Source organism: Loxodonta africana, chromosome 10 (assembly GCF_030014295.1).
Source record: "Loxodonta africana isolate mLoxAfr1 chromosome 10, mLoxAfr1.hap2, whole genome shotgun sequence".
Lineage (NCBI taxonomy): Eukaryota > Metazoa > Chordata > Mammalia > Proboscidea > Elephantidae > Loxodonta > Loxodonta africana.
Genome location: NC_087351.1, coordinates 47168047 through 47193218, shown reverse-complemented (window position 1 = coordinate 47193218; position 25172 = coordinate 47168047). Strand labels below are relative to the sequence as shown.

General features: G+C 40.5%; 1 protein-coding gene across 7 annotated transcripts in view; it reads right to left on the bottom strand.

The window, feature by feature from the left end:
• Positions 1-14735: 14735 nt before the first annotated feature.
• PRORP (protein only RNase P catalytic subunit) overlaps positions 14736-25172 on the bottom strand; it is a 146488-nt gene continuing 136051 nt past the window's right edge. For 5 of the 7 annotated variants that reach the window (XM_023546108.2, XM_010588591.3, XM_064292393.1 and 2 more), the window contains exons 6-8: positions 21236-21384; positions 18266-18461; positions 14748-15540 (exon numbers count right to left, since the gene is read on the bottom strand). In XM_023546108.2, coding sequence (XP_023401876.2) covers positions 15409-15540; positions 18266-18461; positions 21236-21384 — 477 coding nt within the window. In that variant the 3' untranslated portion in view covers positions 14748-15408. Of the gene's footprint in view, positions 15541-18265; positions 18462-21235; positions 21385-25172 lie in introns of all 7 variants that reach the window. The other 2 variants (XM_023546110.2, XM_023546109.2) reach the window with 1 other exon arrangement.

Here is a 25172-nt window from a genome sequence, read left to right as displayed (position 1 = left end):
AAAATAAACAGTAATACCAGAGAAGAATGTGTTCCTTAGAACAATCTATTATACGAGATCAAAAGGGCAATATTTGCCCAAAAGCAAAGATGAGAAGGCAGGAAGGGGTAGCAATTCAGGACGAAAGGAAACGGAGAAACTAGGACAGAAATGCAGAGAGGGCAGGCACATTGTGGGGAATGAAACCAATGTCACAGGACCCTTTGTATACAAACTATCAAATGGGAAACTAATTTGCTGTGTAAGCTTTCATCTAATGCATGATAAAAAATGAAAAGAAAAAAAATCCAAATATTTAAAACTCTTGAACAAGGTCTGACAGGTGCATACCTGTTGTCATCAAGTCAATTCCAACTCATGATGACCCTGTGTATTACAGAATAGAACTGCTCTATAGGGCTGTAATCTTTACAGAAGCAGATCACCAGGCCTTTCTTCCACAGCACTGCTGGGTGGGTTTGAACCACCACCCTTTAGGTTAGGAACTGAGAGCAAACTGTGCACCACCCAGGGACCTCTATAGATGCATAACACATTTTATTCCAGCTACCACAGTGCCTGTACATAGTAGATACTAAATAAATATTTGTTTAATTCATTTGAGACATGGGAAGGGTTAAATGGTATGATTATAGAGGGTGACACTGAGAAGTTATCATTATTTGTTAAGGTCCAACGAGACATCAGACACCACAGACTATGTTCCTATGGCTAGTCAGCTCACAAAAATTTACCAAGGAACAAGAGGGGAATTCTTTCAAAGGAGAAGTGGGTATTAAATGTAAAAATAAGGAAGACATTTTCAAAAAACTTCTCCAAAGTAATTCAACAAACATTTATTGAGTCCTTTCTATGGGCAAGAAACTGGACACACAGATGAACCAGATAGGGTCCTCACCATAAGTTAGCAGGAAAGATGAAACATGATCGAAAGCAATACTAATATAAGGCAGCTCATGATATATAAGGAAGCGTCCAACAAAGCCTGGCAGATGGGGAAATTACCTTGGATCAGAAAGAATGTAAGAATGCTGGAGGAAGTATATATGAGCTCAGCTTGGAAGGACAATGAGAACTCTAACAGGTGTGTTAGATGTTGGACGCAGTGTGAGTTGCTCTACAGTGCAACATGGAGTGGGAGTGGCATGAACAGAGAAGCAAAGGAGGAAAAATAGAGGTTGTGTTTAGGTAATGGCAATGGCCTAGTTTGACCAGGACACAAAAACGTTCTGGATTAGGGTACAAATACGGCAAGGAAGGCTTGAACACCAGGCTGAGGAACTTACACTCTAGTTGGAAGGCAATGGGGAGACATTTCATGTTGTTGAGCAAGGAGAGTGGCATGATTACAATTGTGGTTTGAGCAGATGAACCTGGTAGCAGTATTTATGATGAATTAAAGATGGGGGTAGAAGGCCTGGTGATCTACTTCCAAAAATCAGCCAATGACAACCACATGGATCATAACAATCAATGGGGATGGCTCAGGACTCGGCAGCATTTTGTTCCATCATCCACGGGGTCAGCATGAGTCAGGGGCCAACTTGATGGTAGCTAACAACAACAAAAGATGGAGATATCAACCAGGAGGCTATTGCTAAAGTTCAAGTACAAGTTTTTGAAGGCCTGAACTGGGGCAGTAATGGGAATGGAAAGAACATCTGCAAGAGTTCTTTTTAATAACTTTTTTTTTCATTATTAAAAGTAATATGCAGAACAGAATTTCAAATTCCCATGGAATCCAGACTTTCTAGAGCCATTGAGGCTGGACAAACCCTCAAAAAAAAAATGCCCTGAGATAATCTTTAAGCCTCACACCTTCACCCAAAAATAGTCCCTAAAGTCTTCTTGAAAGCAAACAATAAAAAAATAAAATGAAAACCACACCTGTTGCCATTGAGTCCATTCCAACTCATAACAACCTTATAGGACAGAGTAGAACCGCCCAATAGGGTTTCCAAGGGAGAAGACTGCCCCATCTTTCTCCCTCGGAGCAGCTGGTGAGTTTGAACTGCAGATCTTTCAGTTAGCAGTTTAGTTGAATTTGTCAAGGATGCCTGCCTTGAGCATTGTGCTCTATTAAGAACTATCTACATGGGATCAAACTGACAACAGCAACTTGAAAGATTAGATAGGAGACAGTGAATTTATGTTAAGGGGGGAAGAACAACTTGGAAAAGGAGCATGAGAATAGTTGCACAACTAGAAGAATGTAACTAATGTCAATGAATTCAAAAATTGTTGAACTGGCCTATGTTCTGCTGTGTATATTCTCAGCAAGAACAAAAAAGTAAAAAACAATAATACACTATTCACAGCACTATTTGTAATGCCTATCAATAGTAGAATGGATAATTTGTGGCACATTCACACTATAGAACACTATTATAGTAATGAAAATAAGTGATATACAAGTTCATGCAACGATGCGGATAAATCTCACATAATGGTGAGTGAAAGATCCCACAAAAACCTACAGCCGTTGAGTTGATTTCAACTCAGAGCGACCCTACAGGACAGAGTACAACTGCCCCATAGGGTTTCCAAGTCTGTAATCTTTAAGGAAGCAGACTGCCACATCTTTCTCCCATGGAGCATGCTGGTGAGTTTGAACCATCAACCTTTTGGTTAGCAGTCAAGCGCTTAACCACGAGGGCTCCTTTGAGCGAAAGAAGCCAGATACAAAAGGATACATCCTGAATGATTCTATTTATATAAATTACAAACACTGGCAAAGTGAATCTATACTGTTTGTCTTAGTTATCTAGCTGCTATAACAGAAATACCACAAGTGGATGGCTGTAACGAACAGAAATTTATTCTCTCACAGTCTAAAAGTCCAAATTCAGGGCGCCAGCTCCAGGAGAAGGCTTTCTCTCTCTTCCGGCTCTGGAGGAAGGTCCTTGTCATCAATCTTCCCCTGGTCTAGAAGCATCTCAGCACAGGGACACCAGGTCCAGAGGATGTGCACACTCCTGACTGTCCTTGCTTAGTGGGAATAAGGTCCCCGTCTCTGCTCACTTCTCTCTTTTATATCTCCAAAGAGATTTACTAAAGATATAACCTAAGCTTATAAATTGAGAGCCGCCTCATTAACATCATAAAAAAAATACCCCTTGCCAATGAGTCGATTCCGACTCATAGCGACCGTATAGGACAGAGTAGAACTGCTCTGTAGAGTTTCCAAGGAGCGCCTGGTAGATTTGAACCGCCAACCTTTTGGTTAGCTCTTAACCCTATGCCACCAGGGTTTCCCATTAATATCACAGAGGTTAGGATTTACAATACTCAGGAAAATCACATCAGATGACAAAATGGTGGATGATCACACAATACTGGGCAACTTGGCCTAGCCAAGTTGATACACATTTTGGGGGGACACAAATTCAATCCATAACACTGTTAGAAGACCAGATAGTAGTTACCTTTGTGGGGGCAAGAAATAATGGAAGGGGACACACGGGGCATCTGGATTCTGGTTACAAACCTGATGAATAGTTTCCAATAAAACTGTGATTGTGATAAGACCGATGAGATTGTGATTTTTGTTCTCCCACTTTTTCTTTAAGGTGCTCCGGTGGCACAGTGGTTAAGCGCTTGGCTGCTAACCAAAAGGCCAGCGGTTTGAACCCATTAGACGTTCCGAGGGAGAAAGATGTGGCAGTCTGCTTCTGTAAAGATTTAGAGCCTTGGAAACCTATGGGGGCAGTTCTACCCTGTCCAATAGGGTTGCTATGAGTGGGAATCAACTCAACGGCCATGGGTTTTTACTCTTTCTTTAAACTTTCCTGCCTCTAGATGAAAACTCAGGTGGAACCATTACTTCTTTGTTCCTCTTAGATAACACAGTGCCGTGGTCACTTTAGGTAACATATACAGTCTCAATCTATAAATTAACAATAAAAACTTTAAACCTAGCGTTGCATCATTTCAACTCTGCCAGCTCAGGTCTGCTTCAGGCTGGAAGCCTCCAGTGGAAAAGGAATGGTGGTGTCATGGATTGAATTGTGTCCCCCCAAAATATCTGTCAACTTAGCTGGGCCATGAGTACCAGTATTGTGTGACTGTCCACAATTTTATGTGATTTCCCTGTGTGTTGTAAATCCTATCACTATGGTGAGAAAAGATGGATTAGTGGCAGTTATAATGATGAGATATCCAAGATTACACAGTGTCTTAAGCCAACCTCTTTGAGATATAAAAGAGAGAAGTGAGCAGAGAGACAGGGGAATCTCATACCACCAAGGCAGCAGTGACAGGAGTAGAGCACATCCTTTGGACCTGAAGTTCCTGTGCTGAGATGCTCCCAGACCAAGGGAAGACTGATGACAAAGACCTTCCTCCAGAGCCCACAGAGAGAGAAAGCCTTCCCCTGGAGCTGGTGCCCTGAATTCTAACTTCTAGCCTACTGGACTGTGAGAGAATAAACTTCTCTTTGTTAAATCTATCCACTTGTGGTATTTCTGTTATAGTAGCACTAGATGACTAAGACGTGGGTATGGTTGGCTTTTTCTCCCTAATGGCTGCTGGACCTAATCACTCCTCCTACACTTGCTGTTGTTTTGCCCCAGCCAAGGCTTACAATGGACCGAAGGGACCGGGGGTAGGAGAGGTAGGGGTGGTAGCTTAATATTTTCTAGGCTTAGCAAATGTTCAAGGCTGGTGTCTCTGCTAAGCCTGGCAGATGATTACAGCAGACCCTTCTTTTCTTGCCCATTTTTTTTTTTAGGCTCTTCAGTAGTTCTCTAAAGGGCCCATATATATTTACATCTAGGTGGCCACTTGCAGTTTCTTCCTCAACCCCTGGGCATCTAGATGCTCCCCTCCAGCTCAAGACAACTCTAGGACAGCTGTCTACAGTATTTGTGCCTCAGTAGAAATGGAGGCAGGAAGGGATATATTCTAACATTCTATTACACATGTTGTAAAAATTAGATTGCACAGAAGATTAAAAGAAGAAAGTAAAAATCATAATACCATCATCTGGAGATATCTATTAGCACTTTGGAATCAACACGCTATTACTTTTTCTCCAAGTATCTTCTTTCCTTCCTTCCTATTTACAAAATGTGATCATGCTAGACATAACATTTGCAACTGCTTTTTCATTGAACCATGCCAACACACAAAGAGCCACAGTATCATTTTAATGGTTGCAACCAGGGCTTTGAACCTGTTTAGCCATGGCCAACAAAGTGAAACCGGAACGGATCTGAACTTTTTAAATCTGGGTGAAGTGGAATAGTAACTGGAACGGGAAAAATTATGGGTCGAAGTCCTGGAATGGGAGACTTGGAAGCGGTATAGTGAACCCTTTCAGGGGCCTGGTGCATGAGATTGCATTACTGGCAGGACCCTGGAGAGCAACACACATTCAAAGCGGCATGGCTGGCCGCCATCTTTGAGTGAGGGAACCGCTGTTTTCAACTCTGTTCAAAATCCTAAGGTCAAGATATCTGGTTGCTATGCAATGCATATGCTGCCCTTGTTTTCTAAGAGGGAGATTAGGTTTCTAAAGAGGTTTCAACCTGTAATTTTTCCCATCCTATTTACTGTTCCAGTTCACCCAAATTTTAAAAATTCGTATCTGTTCCAGTTGTGCTCCTCAGCTGTGACTGAACCAGGAAGAACTGGTTTGAAGCCCTGGTTGCAACATTTAGAACTATGTTTATTTACTTTCTCCTTTCCTTGCCTTGGACATTTATTTACAATTTTATTATTATTAACACTATGATGAATAACTGTAACTCACAAAGTTTTTTTTTTAGGATTATTTCCTTTGGAAAGGTAGTCAAGAGGTGAATAACTAGCCTGCAAGAGACATTTTAAAGGTGTAATCAACAGGATTTGGTAATTGATTAGGTATGCAACTAAAGAGGAAGGAGTAGGAAAAAATGGCATAAAATAGGGGAGGAATCTGTTTTGTTGTGGTGAAGACAAGTGAGTTGGTTTTAGAGTGGTTGAGTTTGAGTGTCCACAGGCTACCCAGGTGGAGATGCTCAGCTGCAAATGTGGAATTGAGAGAAACCATGGTTAGAGATAGTTTCCTCCATTATGAACTTTGAGAAGTCTGGCTATGAAACTACCAGGTATTTGTAGGTGGACAGCAAAGAGCCAATGGAAAGGGATAAACTGGGCCCCGAGTCAGCAGTATGGAGGCAGCTACAAAAGGTAACCTCAGAAAAAAAAAGAGAGAACAGATTCAGAATAGAAAAGTTTACTGAAAAGGGCAAAATTGCTGAAAAGGCCTGTAACAGATGGCTTTTAGTTCCCGGTTAAGTCATCTGCTGAGAGTGAGAATGGTGAGGATATGACTCAGGACTTAGAATCACTGAGCTGGTTTTTTTGTTTTGTTTTTAAAATAATCTTGGAGATCAGTGAGGTCCTTACTGCTCAGACCATGGTCTGCAGCACTGGTATCACCAGGCATGTCAGACCTGAATCAGAATCAGCATTGTAAACCAGATCCCCAAGTGATTCTATTCATATTAAAGTTTGAGAAGCACTGTGGTAGCCCATCTTCCCCACTTAACAGAAAAGGAAATGGAGTCTCCACGAAATTAATTAACTTGCCCAAAATCACAAAGTTAGCTACTGATCAAGTTAAGATTGCAAAGGTTGAGAGGGTTCAGGAGAGTAATGGGAATTCAATGCGAGATGAAAATAGGACCTTTAAAAATAGGAGTGAAGCTCCAACACCACGATTTCATGACTTTTCTGGCAATACTATGGTGTGTAAGGGTGGAAGATGTGGAATGCTGTAGGGCAGCTCAGAATTAGATTTGGAATTGAGAAGATGGACATCACAGGAGGCAAAAAGAATGAAAGAATCTGCAGTGCTAGTGAAGCCAGCCCTGATGTGATTGTTTTGAGAGCGGGGTGGTTTGGGGAGGAAGGCGAGTGACAGGCCATAGAGATCTACTACGCTAGGAATGGATAGACCTAAGAACAGGTCAATGAGCTGGTGGATGGTATGAGGGAACTGGACAGATAAGGACGTTGTGGTCAAAATGAGGCACTTGAAAGCTTGAGAACCTAAAAATAGAGTTTTAAGTAATTAAAAAGGTCCATGTTGGCCATCTCATAAAAAACCCAGTTGTTGTCAAGTTAATTCCGACTCATGGTGACACATCTGCAGAGTATGAACTACAATCCCACAGGGTTTTCAAGGCAGTGACCTTTTGGAAGCGGATTGCCAGGTCTTTCTTGTGGGGTGCCTCTGGGTGGGTCTGAACTACCAACTTTTCAGTTAGAAGTCGAGCACTTAATCATTTGCATCACCGAGGACTCCAGCCATCACATAAGGAACCGGAATAAGGTGAAAATCATCAGACTTTAAGAGGTTAAGAAACAAAACCAGCATATGGATGGAGTTGAAATCCCTGGGGATACTGGCAGTGGGAGTAGATGAAAATATATTCTGTTAACATTTATAACGCACAAACTGTTCAATACTGACTTCTTCACAAAAACTTCCCTTGGGGAGAAGAAAACTAAAGACACAAGGGAAAGATTAGACCAAAGGACTAATGAACCACAATTACCACAGCCTCCACCAGACTGAGTCCAGCACAAATAAATGGTGTCTGGCTACCACCACCAGCTGCTCTGACAAGCATCACAATAAAGGGTCCTGGACAGGGCTGGAGGAAAATGTAGAACAAAATTCTAACTTACACACACACACAAAAGACCAGACTTACTGGTCTGACAGACTGAAGACTCCCCGAGTGTATGGTCCCCGGTTACCCCTTTAGGTCAGTAATGAAGTCGCTCTGGAGGTTTACCTTTCAGCCAAAATCAGACAGGCCCATAAAACAAAATGAGGCTAAATGGGCACACCAGCCCAGGGGCAAGGACTAGAAGGCAGGAGGGGACAGGAAAGCTGGTAATGGGGAACAAAAGGTTGAGAAGAGTGTTGACATGTCATGGGGTTGGCAACCAATGTCACAAAACAGTATGTATATTAATTGTTTAATCAAAAGCTAGTCTGCTCTGTAACCCTTCATCTAAAGTACAATAAAAACAAATAAAAAAAAACTTTTTCTTGGTGTGTCAGAGAACAAAAAGAATCACATGACTTGTTTAAAAAAAAGAAAAAGCTCTTTATCTATGTAAAGCAGTTCTTCCTTAGGCCTTCTCTTCAAAAACTTGGTCTGACCAGAGTTTATTTCCTTAGGAATTGGAGTTCAGAGGGCCTAACTTGAAAAAGACTCATTTCATCAAGGATCTGACCACACCTGCCAGAACAGGACAAGGTACATAAGGACATGACCTTTGATTTGAGCCAATAGCTATCATGGAAGTTGATAGCTTCTTGGAACACAAATTTCCCTCTGAACACAAGCAAGCCTTGAGTAATGTTTTGTAAATATACAGCTATGGAAGTAGTATTTTATGCGGGATAAACAATGCCCTAGATTAATCTGGCTGCCCCTATTTTAAGAAGCCCTGGTGGCGCAGTGGTTAATGCTCACTGCTAACTGAAAGGTCAGTGGTTTGAACTCACCAGCCACTCCACGGGAGAAAGATGTGGCAATCTGCTTCCATAAAAGATTACAGCCTTGGGAACCCGGTGGGGAAGGCTCCGTCTTATAAAGCCACTATGAGTCGGAATCAACTTGAAGGCAATGGATCTGTTTTTTGTGCCCCTACTTATGGATTTACATTATATGATTAGAGTACATGAGGAAGAAGTGGTAGAAGAATTTAACAAGGAAAAGTTTTCATTTTTTGGCAGGTGGGGAAAAAATATTACAGAAGAGTTTACAGAGAATGATCCTTTAAAAAAATGGCTATATGTTTATAGAAAAAGAGGCATATGTGTGTATAAAAATGTCATAGCAATAGATGCTCAGCTGTGGAGCAGAGGACAGAAGAAAATGCAGCTTTAGGCTCTAGGGCCAGGTCACTGAAAAGAGGAAGAAAATACAAGGATGATTTGTTTTTAAAGAATTAGTAGTACATCTTAGGCAAGTCTAGGTGAGGGACTTACCTTTGTGAAGACCTGCCATAACTACCTGTTTCCTGGAGGAGGAGGCTCCACTCCATCCTCCCAGCCCAGGATGCCCCTGTGCTCAGCAGAGCCAAGTGAACAGCAGAATTGCCAGGGGATTCTCTTGGCACCTATCAGGATACTGACATTCTGTGTTCCGCTGTCATCATAGAAAGCACAAGAAACCTGTTTTAACAATGGACTTTAAATATTTAGATGTGAACTAGAAACTGATACCTAATAAGGTTCTAGTCTAAATGAGATAATTTAGCCTGATCTCTTTAAAACAAATCTATGTTCCTAACATATTAGAAATTAAAGCCTTACAGCAATTTTTTAAATTTTATTGTGCTTTAGGTGAAAGTTTATAGCGCGTTTTTCATTCAAAAATTTATACACATATTGTTTTGTGACATTGATTGCCATCTCCACATGTCAGCACTCTCCATTTCCCTTTGTACCCCCGGTTCCCAGTGTCCATTCGTCCAGTTTTCCTGTCCCTTCCTGTCTTCTCATCTTTGCTTTTGGGCAGGTGTTGCCCATTTGGTCTCGTATGCTTGATTGAACTAAGAAGCATGTTCCTCATGTGTGTTATTGTTTTATAGGCCTGTGTAATCTTTGGCTGAAAGGTGGACTTCGGGAATGGCTTCAATTCTGAGTTAGCAGGGTGTCTGGGGACCATAGTTTCAGGGGTTCCTCCAGTCTCTGTCAGACCAGTAAGTCTGGTCTTTTTTTGTGAATTTAAAATTTGTTCTATATTTTTCTCCCGCTCAGTCCGGGATCCTCTATTTTGATCCCTGTCAAGTATTTACTTCTTGGACAGGATGTTAAAAAGAACCAGAGAGAGATGACTAGGGTCGTCATTTTTATGTGGTTGAAATTAATTCTTTCGATCAACTGTGTCGTCAGGAACTACCAAAAAACTTTCACGTCACTGCTGTTCAGAGCAAATAATCATGGTTATCTTAAGAATTTAAAATACTTGAGAAATGTGTATGTCTGAGGGTGCTCTGGTAGCAAAACAAACTATTTTTAGCTGCCATCAGTGACTAGATAATTGTCTTCCTGTTTATTTCATTTCCCAGTTGGGTATTTAGGGTTCTCTGGAAGCACCCTTCAGTCAGGTCAAATAGTGAAAACGAACACACTTGGGGAGAGTGGGTTTCAGGAAATCTTGCAGCAGCATAAAATAGAGATAAAAGAAAATTAAGGATTATTTCTCAAGCTTTATGACACTCATCTGTGTTCCTGCCTCTTGTTCTTTCTTTCACCCGACTATTTTCTATAGGTTCCTCCAAGGAGGTCTTTGAAGGGAACTCCTTTCATTTATATAGTAACGACTCAAGCATACTGCTTGTCATTGGCTGGGCATGGAAAGGGCAGGGAAGAGCTGGTCCTCCCTCCTTCTAGGTGCCCTTTACTCACTTACTCTTGTTCTCCTCCTGCCTCCTGTACAGCTGCTGGGCCATATAGATGCCTCATTTACCACCAGCCCTTATCCTCCCATGTAACTCCCACCTGGGATTCCCAGATTTAGCCAATAAGGTCGCCCAGTTAAATTAGAATTTCAGAAAAACTACATATATTTTTAGTATAACTATGTCACAATATTTAGGCCATACTTACACTAAAAAAATTATTTATCTGAAATTCAAATTTTAGTGGGCCTCCTGTATCTTATCTAGCTTCCCTCCTTCCATCCTATGGAGGATGGAAGGCTCCAGCAGCTGCCTGGCTCCTCTTACTCAGAACCCTATCTGCTTAAGTCCCAGCCCAGGAAGAATACCCAAATCTGAACACTACCTTTTCATCACAGTGGTCTGTGTTTCTATACTCCCACCCCACTCTGCTCATTCCCACAGGCTCCCTTAGACGGTTTTCACTCTGTGGATCCTGAATTGCCGAAGGATGGGAAAAATGCCAGATCTGGACTCCATGTCACTTTGTCCTCGATTCCTGATAATTTGGATTTTTAGCAAAAGAAGATTCAGTGATGGACCAGAAGTCGGGTGACTACATAATACATCTCTCCTTTCTATTCCTGCTTTTGAAAGGAGCTATCAGGGAAAAAGAGATCTAACATAAACACATATGATGCATTTTGCAGAATCTTAAAATCCATTAACCAAACCCATTGCCCTTGAGTCGATTCCGATTCCTAGTGACCCTACAGCACAGAGTAGAACTGCCCCATAGAGTTTTCAAGGAGTGCCTGGTGGATCTGAACCGCTGACCTTCTGGTTAGCAGCTGTAGCTCTTAACCACTACGCCACCAGTGTTTCCTTACAGTACCTTAAAAAAAAAGAAAAAAACCAAAAGTGTTGCTGTTGAGTCGATTCCAACTCATAGTGACCCTATAGGACAGAGAAGAGCTGCCCCATAGAGTTTCCAAGGAGCGCCTGGTGGATTCAAACTGACCTTTTGGTTAGTAGCTGTAGCACTTAACCATTATGCCACCATGGTTTCCTTATGGTGCCTTCGGACACTTAAAAAAAAAAAAAAGTGAGAAACCTGCTAGAGGACCCAGGAAGCAGTAATGACATTTATGTGCAAACCAGAAGAGAGAGGAAAAAAAAAAAAAAGAAAATTAATAGGAAGAACAGGGCACTTCAGGCAAGTTAGTACCAAACAAGAATAAGCTCAGGCTTTTCTCTTGAGAGATTTTCTCTTGCCTTGGGTCAGAGAGCAGCAGGAGGAAAAGACAGTAGAAATTCCAGGAGAATGACAGAGAGAAGCATGAAGCATTTCAGAAATATGTTTAAGTGCAGAGATGATACACTTTCAAAGCCTTTATCTTACATAATTGATTGACTTTAAAAACACACATTAACCAATCCAGAACAGTTTTTTTTAAATAATTCTTTCTTCCCATTGTTTCTTGGATCCTGTTTGACTGGTAGCTTTTGTTGCAGTCAGGTGATGAGAATGAAAACGAGCAGCCCAAGGACCTGGTGCTAGCTGCCTTTGTTCTTTGAATCCCTGCCCAGGGTCATTGTGTCAGTGGGATTTCCTCTGAGCAGCCCCAGAATGGCTGCCCCCACTCCTGGGCAAAGCACAGATGCACCTCAATTTACCTTGAGCAGAAATTGGGGTTTTGTTTCTGAACGGGTATCGAAGAGTTCAAAATAATGTTGTAATTTCCCTACTACAATTTTCTACATCTGCAAGCCATTCTGGAAACCTAGGCCCTTTTTAAAAAAGGTTCTCCCTGTTCCCTTCCTCTCACTTTCCTTCCTTTCTCTTAAGTGGCTGACAACGAAGTTTCTAAGTACTAGATGCTCTACGCTTCAGTCAGTTTTTATCAATTACTCTAGCCACAGTGTTTAGTAGAAGAAAGAATACTTGACTAGAAATCAGACGATGTGGTAATTGTTGAAATGTCCCCACTAACTAGCTGCGGGATCCAGGCAAACCATTTCATCTTTCTGGATCTGTTCCTCGTCTATTAAACGAGCATGATGAACTCCATTACTCCTGCTCTAAAGTTTTGCAATTCTTGTATCCTGCCCCACCTCTATGTGCTTCTTGTGAGGAAGTTGCATTAAAGCTTTTAGCCAAGCTCAACAAATGCTTTTACATTTTTTTAAAAAACAGGATACTTCCTTAAAAAAAAACAAAACAAAATTTAGCTTGCCGAAAACAGTTTTCTAAGTATGGAGTTTCCAAAATTTGGAAAATAAGCAGATTTGATCGCTGAGAGCTTTCTGAATCTCAGCATCATTACTGCTCTAAATTTATGAGACTAGACTAGAGCTCTCTGGTCTAGTCACGCAGCAGTGGTGAACCCAGTAAATGGGTAAGATGTATACAGGGAACACTATTTTTCCTGCATCATACTATAACTGTCTGCTCTCTATCATATTCTCCTTTGCAATTGATAGCTGTAAAATAATTTGTTCTGCATAACTTAGAAAATGCCAAGAATAACATAAATATTGTTCAAAATTTCACCACCCCAGATACCAGGTGTCATTCTGTGTGCATAATACACACCCTATTTATACATATGCTGTTATGGATTGAATTGTGTTCCCCCCAAAAAATATGTATTATAAATCCTAATCCCTATACCTGTCGATGTAATACCATCTGGGAACAGTGTTTTTGTTATGCCAGTGTATGGTGTGTCTTAAGCCAACAATTTTTGAGATACAAAAAGAAATGAGACACAGAAGCAAGCAAGCACAGTTTGCCACATGAAGGTTGCCAATGGACCAACGAACAGAAGCTGAAAAGAGATGAGGACCTTCCTCCAGAGCCCACAGAGAGAGAAAGCCTTTCCCTAGAGCTGGTGCCTTGAATTTGGACTTCTAGCGTCCAACTGTGAGAAACCAAATTTGTTTGTTAAGGCTGCTCACTTGTGGTACTTCTGTTATAGTAGCACTAGATAACTAAGACACTTGTATATAATTTTATGTAAATGAAGTCATTATTTCACGTAAATAATTCTTTTTTATACCAATATATTTGACTGTTATAGTGTCATAAAAGTAAATGTATCAATTTTAAGTGTTTATTGTGATGAATTTTGATTAATATATACCTACACCTGTGTTACCATCACCCAGATCAATATATAGAACTTTTCATTACCCCCAGAAAGTTCTGTTGTGCTCCTTTCCTCAGGTAATCACTATTGTGATTTTTCTTTTACTGTACATTAGTTTTGCCTATTCTTGATAAGCCATACAATATGTATTCATTTGTAATTAATTTTTTTGTTTATATGCTTTTGAGATTCATCCGAGTGATTCCATGTCAGTGATGTTTGTTATATTGACAAGTAGTATTCCACTGTAATGAATGTATTACAGTTTATTATTCTTTCGATGGATGCCTGGGTTATAGCCAGTTTTTAGTTATCCAAAGAAAGTTATAAATTCTACTCTTAGTGTAAGAGTATACTCACCTGAATAAGAAAATATGGTAACAGAAGACTGTGTTATCTACATGAAATGAGAACAAAACCTGATTGCCCATTGTCAGGAGAATGAATAAATGAACTGGAATGAATAAAAGTGAACACTATACAACAATGAAAATAAGGTACTTGTTAGTCATACCATAGACTATTTAGGGATATACACGTGTATAATGAAATTTTGAAGATAAGAGAATGATAACCACAAACTTTAGCAAAGTGGTTATTTCTGTAACATTTTAACTTTTGTCAGTTTTCATGAGAGAAAAATATACCACAGATTTTAAGGGATTTTTTTGCCTTAAAAATTACAAAGGATGTGGACATACTGCTTTCTTAGAGATGAAAGCCTTTCTAATATAAAAACTGGAATTTTGAAATTATTATTAATGACATTGTCTTGTCTGAATGACCCTCCCTCCATATTCCTAGATCTGGTGACTGAAGATGGCAATAGGCATAGAGAGTAAAAGAATACTTTCTTGGAGAAACTGAAGATCTGAACAAGAGGGGCACAACTGTGGTGGGCAATAAGAAAGGAATACATCAGACGACCACAGGCAAGTCAAGTAGATAAGGTCCCAAAAGGGGAGGGACATTAGGGGAGGTTTTCTCTGGGCAAGATGCAGCAGGGAATGGCGACTAAAGGGATTCATAAGAGGGCCTGGGTAAGGAAAGAACTGTCACAAAGGGCTGCAAACATGAATATTCTAAGCTGAAATCAAGGGCACAGTGAAGTGTGAGCAGGCTAGCAAGGAGGTAAAACAAAGAGGCAACTATTAATCATTTTGCTAAACTAAGTAAAAAAAAAAAAAAAATTAATAGTGGACACACACACACACGCACATACAAAACCAGTATAGGAAAGGGATTATACAATGATGAAGAAATGATCATAGTCTAAACAGAAGGAATTACTCCCTTTCTTCCAACTCAAATCTCTGGGTGACACGTAACTAAAAGTTACTGGTAAGCCTTTGGTATCTTAATCAGTTTATCACAGAAGACCCTTCAGTGTGGGTAGGAGATGACTCGTAGATAATGAGAGGATGCCAGAGATGGGTGAAGGTGTTTAGAAACAACATGAGTAGCCCAGAGCCAGAGGGACTGGTTCTGCTTTGATGGCCATGGAAGGTGAGGCCAGAATAGCAAAATGGACACCAGGAGCACTACTTGTCACCTAACTAGGTGGAATAGCCGGCCCAACAGGAGAAACGTAGGCTTCACTCTGCACTGAGTTCCCCAACTATGGAGAAGTGTCTGAAAACAAATGTTAGGGTGAAAACATGCAACTGGTTATGAAAAGATCTTATATTTCATTTAATTGAAAAACCAATTTGCTGACATACAAACCAATTGGACCAAACTGTGTTAATAGAATTCTTTTATCTCCAGGACATAGGCAATACCCCAAACAAGCATCAACTTAAGAACTCTGCTGCCAATCAGGAGGGCACCCAAACACAAACTTAGCAGAGAGGGTTAAGCGTCTTTATGTCTTTCGGTGAAGGCAAAGCCATTTGTTTGGCACTTCATAGGAGTATCTTTCCACCAGGTCTTCATCATATGGTATATGCCACGAGTCTCCAGTTGTTTGCACCACTGTGTCATAGCTGAGAATATGCTGTTGAATTAAAAAGGGAACCAGACATTGAGAATAACATGATCAGGTTACCTGGCCATTTCCCTTTCTTTTCTCACAACTTCTCAGTTTGCTTCAGAGGCATATTCCCTCACTTCACAACGGATTTTTAAAGAGAAGCTAGCTCTGCAAAGATGAACCCTAGTGTTAAGAGGCTTCTTTTTTTTGGATTTCATTTTTAGAATTAAGAACTCTCTAGAGAAGCATTACATTTACAGGATATAGAATTCCTTTTGTCGCTTTTATCAGTTTTGTGTGTGTGAGAAAAAAATGAGAGAGAAAAATTTCAAATATACAAAAGTAGAGAAATAGTATAATGAACTCTGATGTACCCATCACTCAGCTTCATCCATTATCAACTCATGGTTACCACCCACTTCCTTGCCCTCTCCCACACCCAAGATTATTTTGAAGCAAATTACAGATATATTTCTTTTATAAATATTTCAGTATGTATCTCTAAGATAAGGACTCTTATTTTTAAATGTAACATCACTACCATTTTTACATTTTAAAATTAATAACAATTCCTTAACAACATTAAATTTCTACTCTTTACATTTCCCCAATTATTATGTGTATATTTTACAGTTTGTTTTAATCAGAACTGAAATAAAGTTATTACATTATGACTGATTGAAATATTTCTTTTAATCTAGACACTTCCTTTCTGTCGGTATTTTTCTTTCAATTTTTTTTTGTTGTTGTTGAAGAAACCAGGTCAGTTGTCCTGTTTCCCACAGTCTTCCCTGTCTTCGTTTCCCTGAGTGCATCTCTAGGGTATCATTTGATATCATATTCTCTGTAAATTTGTTGTTTTGTATATTTTTGGACCATTGAACTATATTTTAACAGGGGCCAGTACGTTTTTCTGTAATAACTCGCCTTTGGATTTTCTTCCTTTTTTCTCACACAAGAGGTATCCTCCTTGTTGGGGGGGACGGGGGCAGTGGTTAAGCACAAGGCTGCTAATCAAAAGGTTGGCAGTTCAAACGCACCAGCTGCTTCGCAGGAGAAAGATGTTACAGTCTGCTTCCACAAAGATTTACAGCCTTGGAAATCGGTTTCCTATGGGGCAGTTCTACTCTGTCCTGTATAGTCCTTATACGTCAGAATCAACCCCATGGCAATGGGTTTGATTTAAACTAGAATGAGTCAGAATCAACATGACTGCAATGGGTTTAAACTAGGATAAAGGAGCCCCGGTGGCTCGCCTGCTAACCAAAAGGTCGGTGGTTCAAACCTACCAGCTGCTCTGTGGAAGAAAAGACCTGGCGATCAGCTTCTGTAAAGATTACAACATAGGAAACCCTCTGGGGGCAGTTCTACTGTGTCATATGGGGTCTCTATGAGTCGAAATTGACTCAGTGGCACATGACAACACAAACTAGAATAAAGGAGCCCTAGTGGCACAACAGTTAAGAGATGGGCTACTAACCAAAAGGTTAGCAGTTCGAATGCATCTGCCACTCCACAGGAGGAAAGACCTGGTGATCTGCTTCCATAGAGATTACAGCCTGGGAAACTCTATGGGGCAGTTCTACTCCGTCATACAGGGTCACTATGAGTTGAAAGTGACTCAATGGCACAAGACACCACCACAACTCAAATAAAGGAGTCTTGGTAGTGCAATGTTTAAGCACTTAGCAGCTAACCAAAAGGCTGGCAGTTTGAACTCACCAGCCTACCTGCAGGAGAAAAAGACCTGGTGATCTGCTCCTGTAAAGATTATAGTCAAGGAAACCCTATGGGGCAGTTCTACTCTGTCATATAGGGTCTCTATGAGTTGAATCAGCTCAATGGCACACAACAACAACAAACTGAAATCAAAGGAGAACTCAATTAAGACCCAGGTCGTAGAAGTGGGTTAAACAGAGAAAAGGAGTTACTTAGCAGAAGTTAAAAAGCCAAATTTTATTAAAAAAGCAAAGATGTCATTTTGAGAACTAAGGTGCATCTGATCCAAGCCATGATATTTTCAATTGCCTCAATGAATAAGGAAGACCAAAGAAGAGCCGATGCATTTGAATTACGGTGTTAGTAAAGAATACTGAATATACCATGGACTGCTAGAAGAACAAACAAATCTGTCTTGGAAAGTACAGCCAGAATGCTCCTTAGAAGTGAGGATGGCGAGATCTCGTCATGTGTACCCTGGACATGTTACCAGAAGGGACCGGTCCTTGGAGAACGACATCAAGAGGAAGACCCTAAACTAGATGGATGGACACAGTGGTTGCAACAATGGGCTCAAATAGCAATGACTATGAGGATGCTGCAGGACCAGGCAGTGTTTCATTCCGTTGTACATAGGGTCACGATGAGTCAGAACCAACTCAACGGCACCTAACAACAACAGCAGAAGTAGAACAGTATGACAAGCCATCAAGGATAAGCGATCACAAGCTGCTGCAAATAAACTGAGGGAAAAAAAAAACCGTATGAGAAGTCATAACTGATGACATAATTGAAATCACAACTGATGTCATCCCAGGTGTTTACAATATGTCAGCTCAGTTGGGGTTTGCCTATGGAAACTTTTGCTATGGCAGAGACTCAGTTTCTAGGAACTATTTCCAAATACCAAACTAAAATCGAGAAAAATAAAATGTTCAGAATTTTCAACTAGCTTAGCTGCAACATTCTGTTACTAGGCCACATTCTTACTATTACTTTACTGACATTATGCAGAGAACAGATAACATACCTGAAAGGATATTTTTGATCCTGGAAACCTATTAATAATTGCCAGCTGATGTCCTTGCTGCCATTTAAAGAACAGGCGTTGGGTCTTGGCATCAGGCAGACAAGCTTTGTGGTCCCGCATCAGGTCTTTTGTGATAAACTTGCAGTGGTTCCCTGAGTGCAGCGTGGCATACAGAAGGTACGGATCATCCTCTGAGCTGAGCCAGGCATAGAGAAAGGACACAATCAAGCAGAGCCCTGAAGGGGCAGAGAGCAGCATTTGTCTCCATGCCTTTTATTCTTCTATTTTTCAACGGTGCTCTGAATGCTCAACAGATGTGACCTCAGTGTTATTTATGACTCACCTGGAAATCCTTAGTGGGTAGGCAATGCTATCTAGAACACAGATGGAGAACTGAGGTGAGGGCATGCTGATGCATGGGGCACTAACAGCTCAACTGGGTTCGCCTACTGGAATGAAGAATTCTCACAGTTCCCTCTTCACATTCCAAAGTTAGTTCTCTGCGTTCCCAGGGATATTTTCCTATTTGCCACATCCACTGCAAGGGCACATCTTTTTACCCCTTCCCTCAACCCAAATTAAAAAAAAAAAAAAATCATCCCAAAGATGACTAAGGCTCCTAGGAGAATGACACTTTCTCCTCAAGCCATCCAATAACTGGCTGACCCCAAAGCTCTAATTGGTATCTCAAAGCAGCTTTTGGGCAGTCACCTGGATCAGCACCTGAAAGCATCTTTGGCTTTGAGAAGAGCCAGCAACCCAGAGTCTCCAGCACTGCCCTCAACATCAGCACTTACCATTTGAGTGTATGCACTATACAAATAGCAGTAACTACCTACCTTGGCCCAGGAGGATTTGGACTGCAACATGTCATAAGCCTTATGCCTGGATTCAAAGTACCCAAAGTAGGACTAATTAAAGCTCATGTTATACTGAATTATTTCAAGTGAAATGATAATATGACTGGAATCTACCTTAAAATTTTCCAGGAAGGAAAAAGGGGGGATATATGAAATAAGATCAGCAAAATGCTGGTAATTGTTGGAGATGGGTGAGAGTTACATGGGGGTTCACTCTACTATTCTACTTCAGTGTATGTTTGAAAGGCTCCTTACGCTACATTAGTGGAAAATAGAGTTAAAATTGGTGTAAATTTAAACATTCAAACCTGAAGCCATAGAAGATCAGTGAATCAACCTTTACAAGTGAGTTTGGAGCTTTAGCTGGTGCAATAAAAACAGAACCCAAACCAAGCAATGAGGCCAGTTTCCAACAGGCTTCTTGGTTATAACTCTTTGCATTTATCCAATTCTTCCATCTAATAATGATGATGATGATGATGGCAACTAACATATATGTTTACCAGGTATTTGATGTTGTGCCAAGAATTTTACATATTTATTTACACAAAGATCAGTGGTTTGAATCCACTAGTTGCTCCAGAGAAGGAAGATGTGGTAGTCTGCTCCATAAAGATCGCAGCCTTGGAAACCCTATGGGGCAGTTCTAGTCTGTGCCATTGCGTTGCTGTGAGTCAGAATTGACTTGATGGCTATGTGTATTTACATGTATTATCTCATTTAATATTTACAACAATCCCATGGAGATTGTTGTATGAAGAAAAGGAGACACCTTCCTGAATAGGAAGTGACAGGGCCATAATCTAAATGTGGGTAGACTAATTTCTAATCCTGTTCTCCCAATGCCAACCCAGTGTTGCCTAAAGTGATTTCACGAAAAGCATTGCTATTGTCTCCTACTCTTGAAGAAACGGAAGTGCCCCTCCCCTGAATAAAAAAAGACTTAGCTAAAGTTAAAAAAGGATCTGGATGAGGTGTTAGCTTCCTGCTTCATGCATGAATGCCATTTTATCTTTTTTAAGAATAAATGATTTTTGGGAATGCTGGTGAATCTTGAAGTTATCACATTCAAACTACTGCAACCTAGACTTGGAGTCTGAAGCACAAACTCTCATAATCCATGCAAAGTCAGAAATAAATTTTTGGCAGCATAAATAATATGAAAAACTCAATGCACGTTAAAAGTTGGTATGGGTTGTTGATCTGTGCTCCTCCTGATTAACTGGATTTTCTTACTTTATGGACACCGTAAATTTTGTTATTAACCACGTTTTCCATGTTCCTTCAGTTTCCAGGGAAGCTCAGGGTCAAATATGTAGCTCAGAGAAACTTTCTCTTTATATTTAGAAGAAAATACAGGCCCTTTGCTTGCTTACCAGGCCCACAATGTACTCTGTAATGTGGTCCTTGCCTTCTCTCTGACCTCGGAACCTACTACTTTCTCTCTTGCTGCAATACCCTATCCACGCTGGCCTTACTGCTGTTCCTCAAACATGCCAAGCTCACTCCTGCCTCAGAGTTCTTTGAATACTGCTGTTCTCTCTATCTGGTATGTTCCTCCCCTCCCCCTTTCTCAAATGGTCACTACTTCCCATTAGAAATGCCTTTCCTGCCCAACTCATCTACTACCCTCTGATCTACCCACTACCAAATCCCTCCTTTTCTATTTATTTATTCTGCTTTATTGTTTTCATAGTATTGATCACTGTCTGAAATTAACATTATGTATTTCTTTACCTGTTTACTGTAAATCCCAAGAAGGTAGGGATTTTATCTTGTTCACTACTGTTCCTCCAGAACATAGAAGGTGCTCATATTTGTTGTTTAAAGAATAACCTATTTAGGACCTATGGTATGCATTCTGTTTACTAATCTTACCCCTGACTTCATCTTCCTCTCATTTCTTCTTTACCCTGATTTCTTCATCTATTTCTTTAAGTTTTTCCTGCTATAGAAGCTGTATTTCTGTAAGTTGCCTCAAGTCTTTTTTTGGAATGAGGTTGAGTATACATACACGTACTAGCATGCATTTTCAAAATGCCAAAAGGAGGTAACTAACTAGCAGATGGTTGGAGCCTAGGGTAATTTACCTATTGCCTTCAATACTTACATGTCATCGGCAAAGAAACAGCTTGCTTGCTTTTGCACCTTTTCCATCTCATCCTTTCTCCACCGGGGATGCTGATTTAGCATGTGCTTCCTGCCCAGGACCAGCAGTCGCAGATTCTGCTTGGCTAGCTGAGAGACCACATTTAAGAGCTAAAAAACACAAAGCCAGCACCCAAGAAGGTCAAGAGAAGAATCTCAAATAAGCAGTGCAATTCTTCCAGCTGCTAACCTCATTGGTGAAGCACTCTTTTCTGGTAAGGGGTAAGAAAAAAAATTCCTTAATTTCCCATCTTTGTAAGCCTGAGAGAAATGCTTGCTTATTATGAATTAATGTTTAACATCTGACCACTGATTAGGCTACAGTCGATCCAAGGGGATTTTCTAAGCACAGACTAGATTCGTTGTTTTTAAAATGTGTTCCCTAGACATCATTGGGAGAGAGATTGGAAGTTCCGGAGGGTTGGGGTTTTGCTCCTACATACCCCCAACCCTGTTTCAACTGACACAGCTCAATCTTTGTGCATTTATACCTTGGTATTTTCCTAAGTTTTCATTTGAATAAAGAGTTCTACTTCTTTTTTTAAAACGTTTCTAACTGGCTGGACTAGATAGTGACTTTTCAACCAGTTTTTCCATGTCATGACTCCACTGCTGAGGCTGCTGCCTTGGAAAAAATGTAGTCTACAATATGAAAGAAGAAACCACCCATAGCTTACTACCCAAAGATTGTTAATATGTATTTTTCAGTCTTTTTATTCCAGGCATTTTATACAATTTTATAAGCTATAACTTTATAAGTTAGGCTAGTAATCAAAGGAAAATACCAACACTAAGTCTAATCTCACAGATTCAAACACCTCAGAAGACACTGAGAACACATCTCCTTCAGAATGCATTCATAACATTAATTTTTTAAAGCTATGCTGAGATTTCAGATTATTTTCAATGAGCCCAGATACAATCTCAGATACAAAATGGCAACTAACTCTTTAACTGAAATGATAATAATATTTTTTAATTTCCATAAGAGCTTCCAGAAAGTTATTGTAAAAATGCGAAATAAACAATTGAAACAAAAACAGTTTTTTGATACTGATTGCTTAAGTTTCTATGTAACTGGAAGACATGGCTTAAAAGGAAATGCAATTGGTTCTTCACAGCTATTGCTTGGTTCAGGTAATGACCTTGATTACAAACTTAATATTAGGTTACTAATATTAAGATAAAGAAGGGGGCCAAAGGAAGAGTAGGAAAGCCTTAGCTTGAACTACTCTGGGATGCCATCTTGTGGCTCAGAGGTCTACTAACAGCAGCTCTCTGAAAAAGAAAGAAAACAAAGGAGAATAAACAAAAGACACAAGAGAGAAAGAAGTGTACAGAAATAAAGGCACTCGCCTAAAATCCTGTGACAACCCAGCTATAAGCCCACTATTTCTGGGCTAAATATCAAGGCTGGATCCAATGGGTTCAAAGTTGCAAGATACCCAGGATGCTAAGGAAATAGAAAATTCACCTTCATTCTATGTTAGAAAAAAAACAAAACCAAGGAGGGACTTCTACTTCTAAGAAAATGGAATAGATGTAGTCTCCCCTATTCCTTCCACTAAGCACAACTAAAAACCCTGGACATTAAACACAGAACAAACATAAGAAGACTCTGAAAGGTAGAGAGAAAAAGGCAGACTGGTTATGGGCCTTGGGACACAAGGAATGACATAGTAGTGCATTTCCTGGGTTTCCTTTTTTCCTCATATATCGCAGACTGGAACTGAAGAGGAAACCCTGGTGGCATAGTGGTTAAGTGCTACAGCTGCTAACCAAAAGGTCGGCAGTTCAAATCTGCCAGGCGCTCCTTGGAAACTCTATGGGGCAGTTCTACTCTGTCCTATAGGGTCGCTATGAGTGGGAATCGACTCGACGGCAGCGGGTAGTGGGAACTGAAGAAGCCAGCAACCCAGAAATGCCAGTGAGTGTGGATGAAAAAAGTCCCAGCAAAACTGCTCTCTCTAGCCAAAAGACCAGGAAAAAGACAGTCTGGCAAGACAGAAAGCTTTTAGCAATAACTGCTCTATCCAAACACCACAGAAAAAACTATGGCCCCACATCCACTGATGCCAGCAAAAGCTAAGCAGGGAGCCTAGACACCCACCTTCGTGAGGCTGTAACAAGGTGCCCCAACACACCTGCCAAGGTAGTGGCACAGAAGGCCAAGTAGGGAGCTATGGCTTTCAACACCGCCAGCTGAGAATAAGCATGCCATCTACCCACCATGGTGTCACTGGAGAACATGTGGGCAGCCTTGACTTCCTTTGCCACTGGCAGTAGCAAGGTGACCCACCCCATCTTTCTCCTAGGGTGGTGCCAAAGGAAACCTAGTGGAGTCAGGACTTTTACCATCACTTAGTATTAATGAGGAAACCCTGGTGGTGTAGTGGTTAAGTGCTACGGCTGCCAACCAATAGGTCAGAAGTTCGAATCCACCAGGTACTCCTTGGAAACTCTATGGGGTAGTTCTACTCTGTCCTATAGGGTCGTTATGAGTCCCGACGGCAATGGGTAGTATTAATGAGGCCAGCCCAATGCAGTGTCAGCAGGGAATACATGAAGAGCCAGAACTCCCACCTCTGCCCGGTCGTAATAAAGATATTCCCCTCGGTTGTCAACAGAGGCCAAGTGGGAAATCTAGTCTTCTACCTCAACCTGGCAGTAATGAGGGGGTGCCTCCCCCTTCCCCTGCTAACAGCATCATCAGAAAATGCCAGTTAAAATAGATGGTTTAAATAAGATCCAGACCAGACCTTCTGTTAGCCCAAGACTGGAACCATTCCCAAAGCCAACTCTTCAGACAGCGATTGGACTGGACTATGGGATAGAAAATGATACTGGTGAAGAATGAGCTTCTTGGATCAAGTAGGCACACAGGACTATGTTGGCGTCCCCTGTCTGGAGTGGAGATGAGAGGGCGGGGGGGTCAGAAGCTGGCCGAATGGACATGAAAAGAGAGACTGGAGGGAAGGAGTGTGCTGTCTCAGAGGGTGAGCAACTAGGAGTATATAGCAAGGTATATATAAAATTTTGTGTGAGACTGACTTGATTTGTAAACTTTCACTTAAAGCACAATAAAAATAAATAAGATTCAGAGTCTCAAAACACAGTATGAAGAAGTTCAGGTTTCAACTGAAAATCACTCATTATAACAAGAACCGAGAACTAGGAGATGACAGAGATGTTAGAATTCTGACAAAAGTTTGAAGCATCCATGATAAAATGCTTCAATAAGCAATTATGAACACGCTTGAAAAAATAGAAAGGCTCAGGAAAGAAAAAGAAAGTCTTAACAAAAAAGAGGAAGATGTAAGAAGAACCAAGTGGAAATTTCAGAACTGAAAATCATAACTAAACTAAAAGTAGATGGGCTCAACAGCAGAATGGAAAAGACAGAGGAAAGAATTAGTGAACTGGAAAACAGGACAACAAAAATTACCAATCTGAACAACAGGGAGAAAGTAGACTGGGGGAAAAAAAAAAAGGAAGAGAGCCTCAGGAACTTGTGGTACTATAACAACAACAATAACAAAAATCTAGCATTCATGCCATTAGAGCCCTGGAAGGAGAGGAGAAAAAAAGGTAAGGCTCAAAATATACTTGAAGAAATAATGACTGGAAGCACTTCATCTTTGACAAGAGACATCAGCCAATAGATTCAAAAAGCTGAGTGAACCACATATTAGATAAAAGAAATCCATGCAAGGAAACATCATGATCAAACTTCTGAAAGCTGAAAACAAAAGAAAATATTTTTGATCTAGAGCAAGACAAAGAGTTCTTAGATTTGACATCAATAACATGATCCATAAAAGATAACACTGATAAACTGGACTTTATCAAAATTAAAAATGTTTGCTCTGTGAAAGACCCTGTTAAGAGGATAAAAAGAC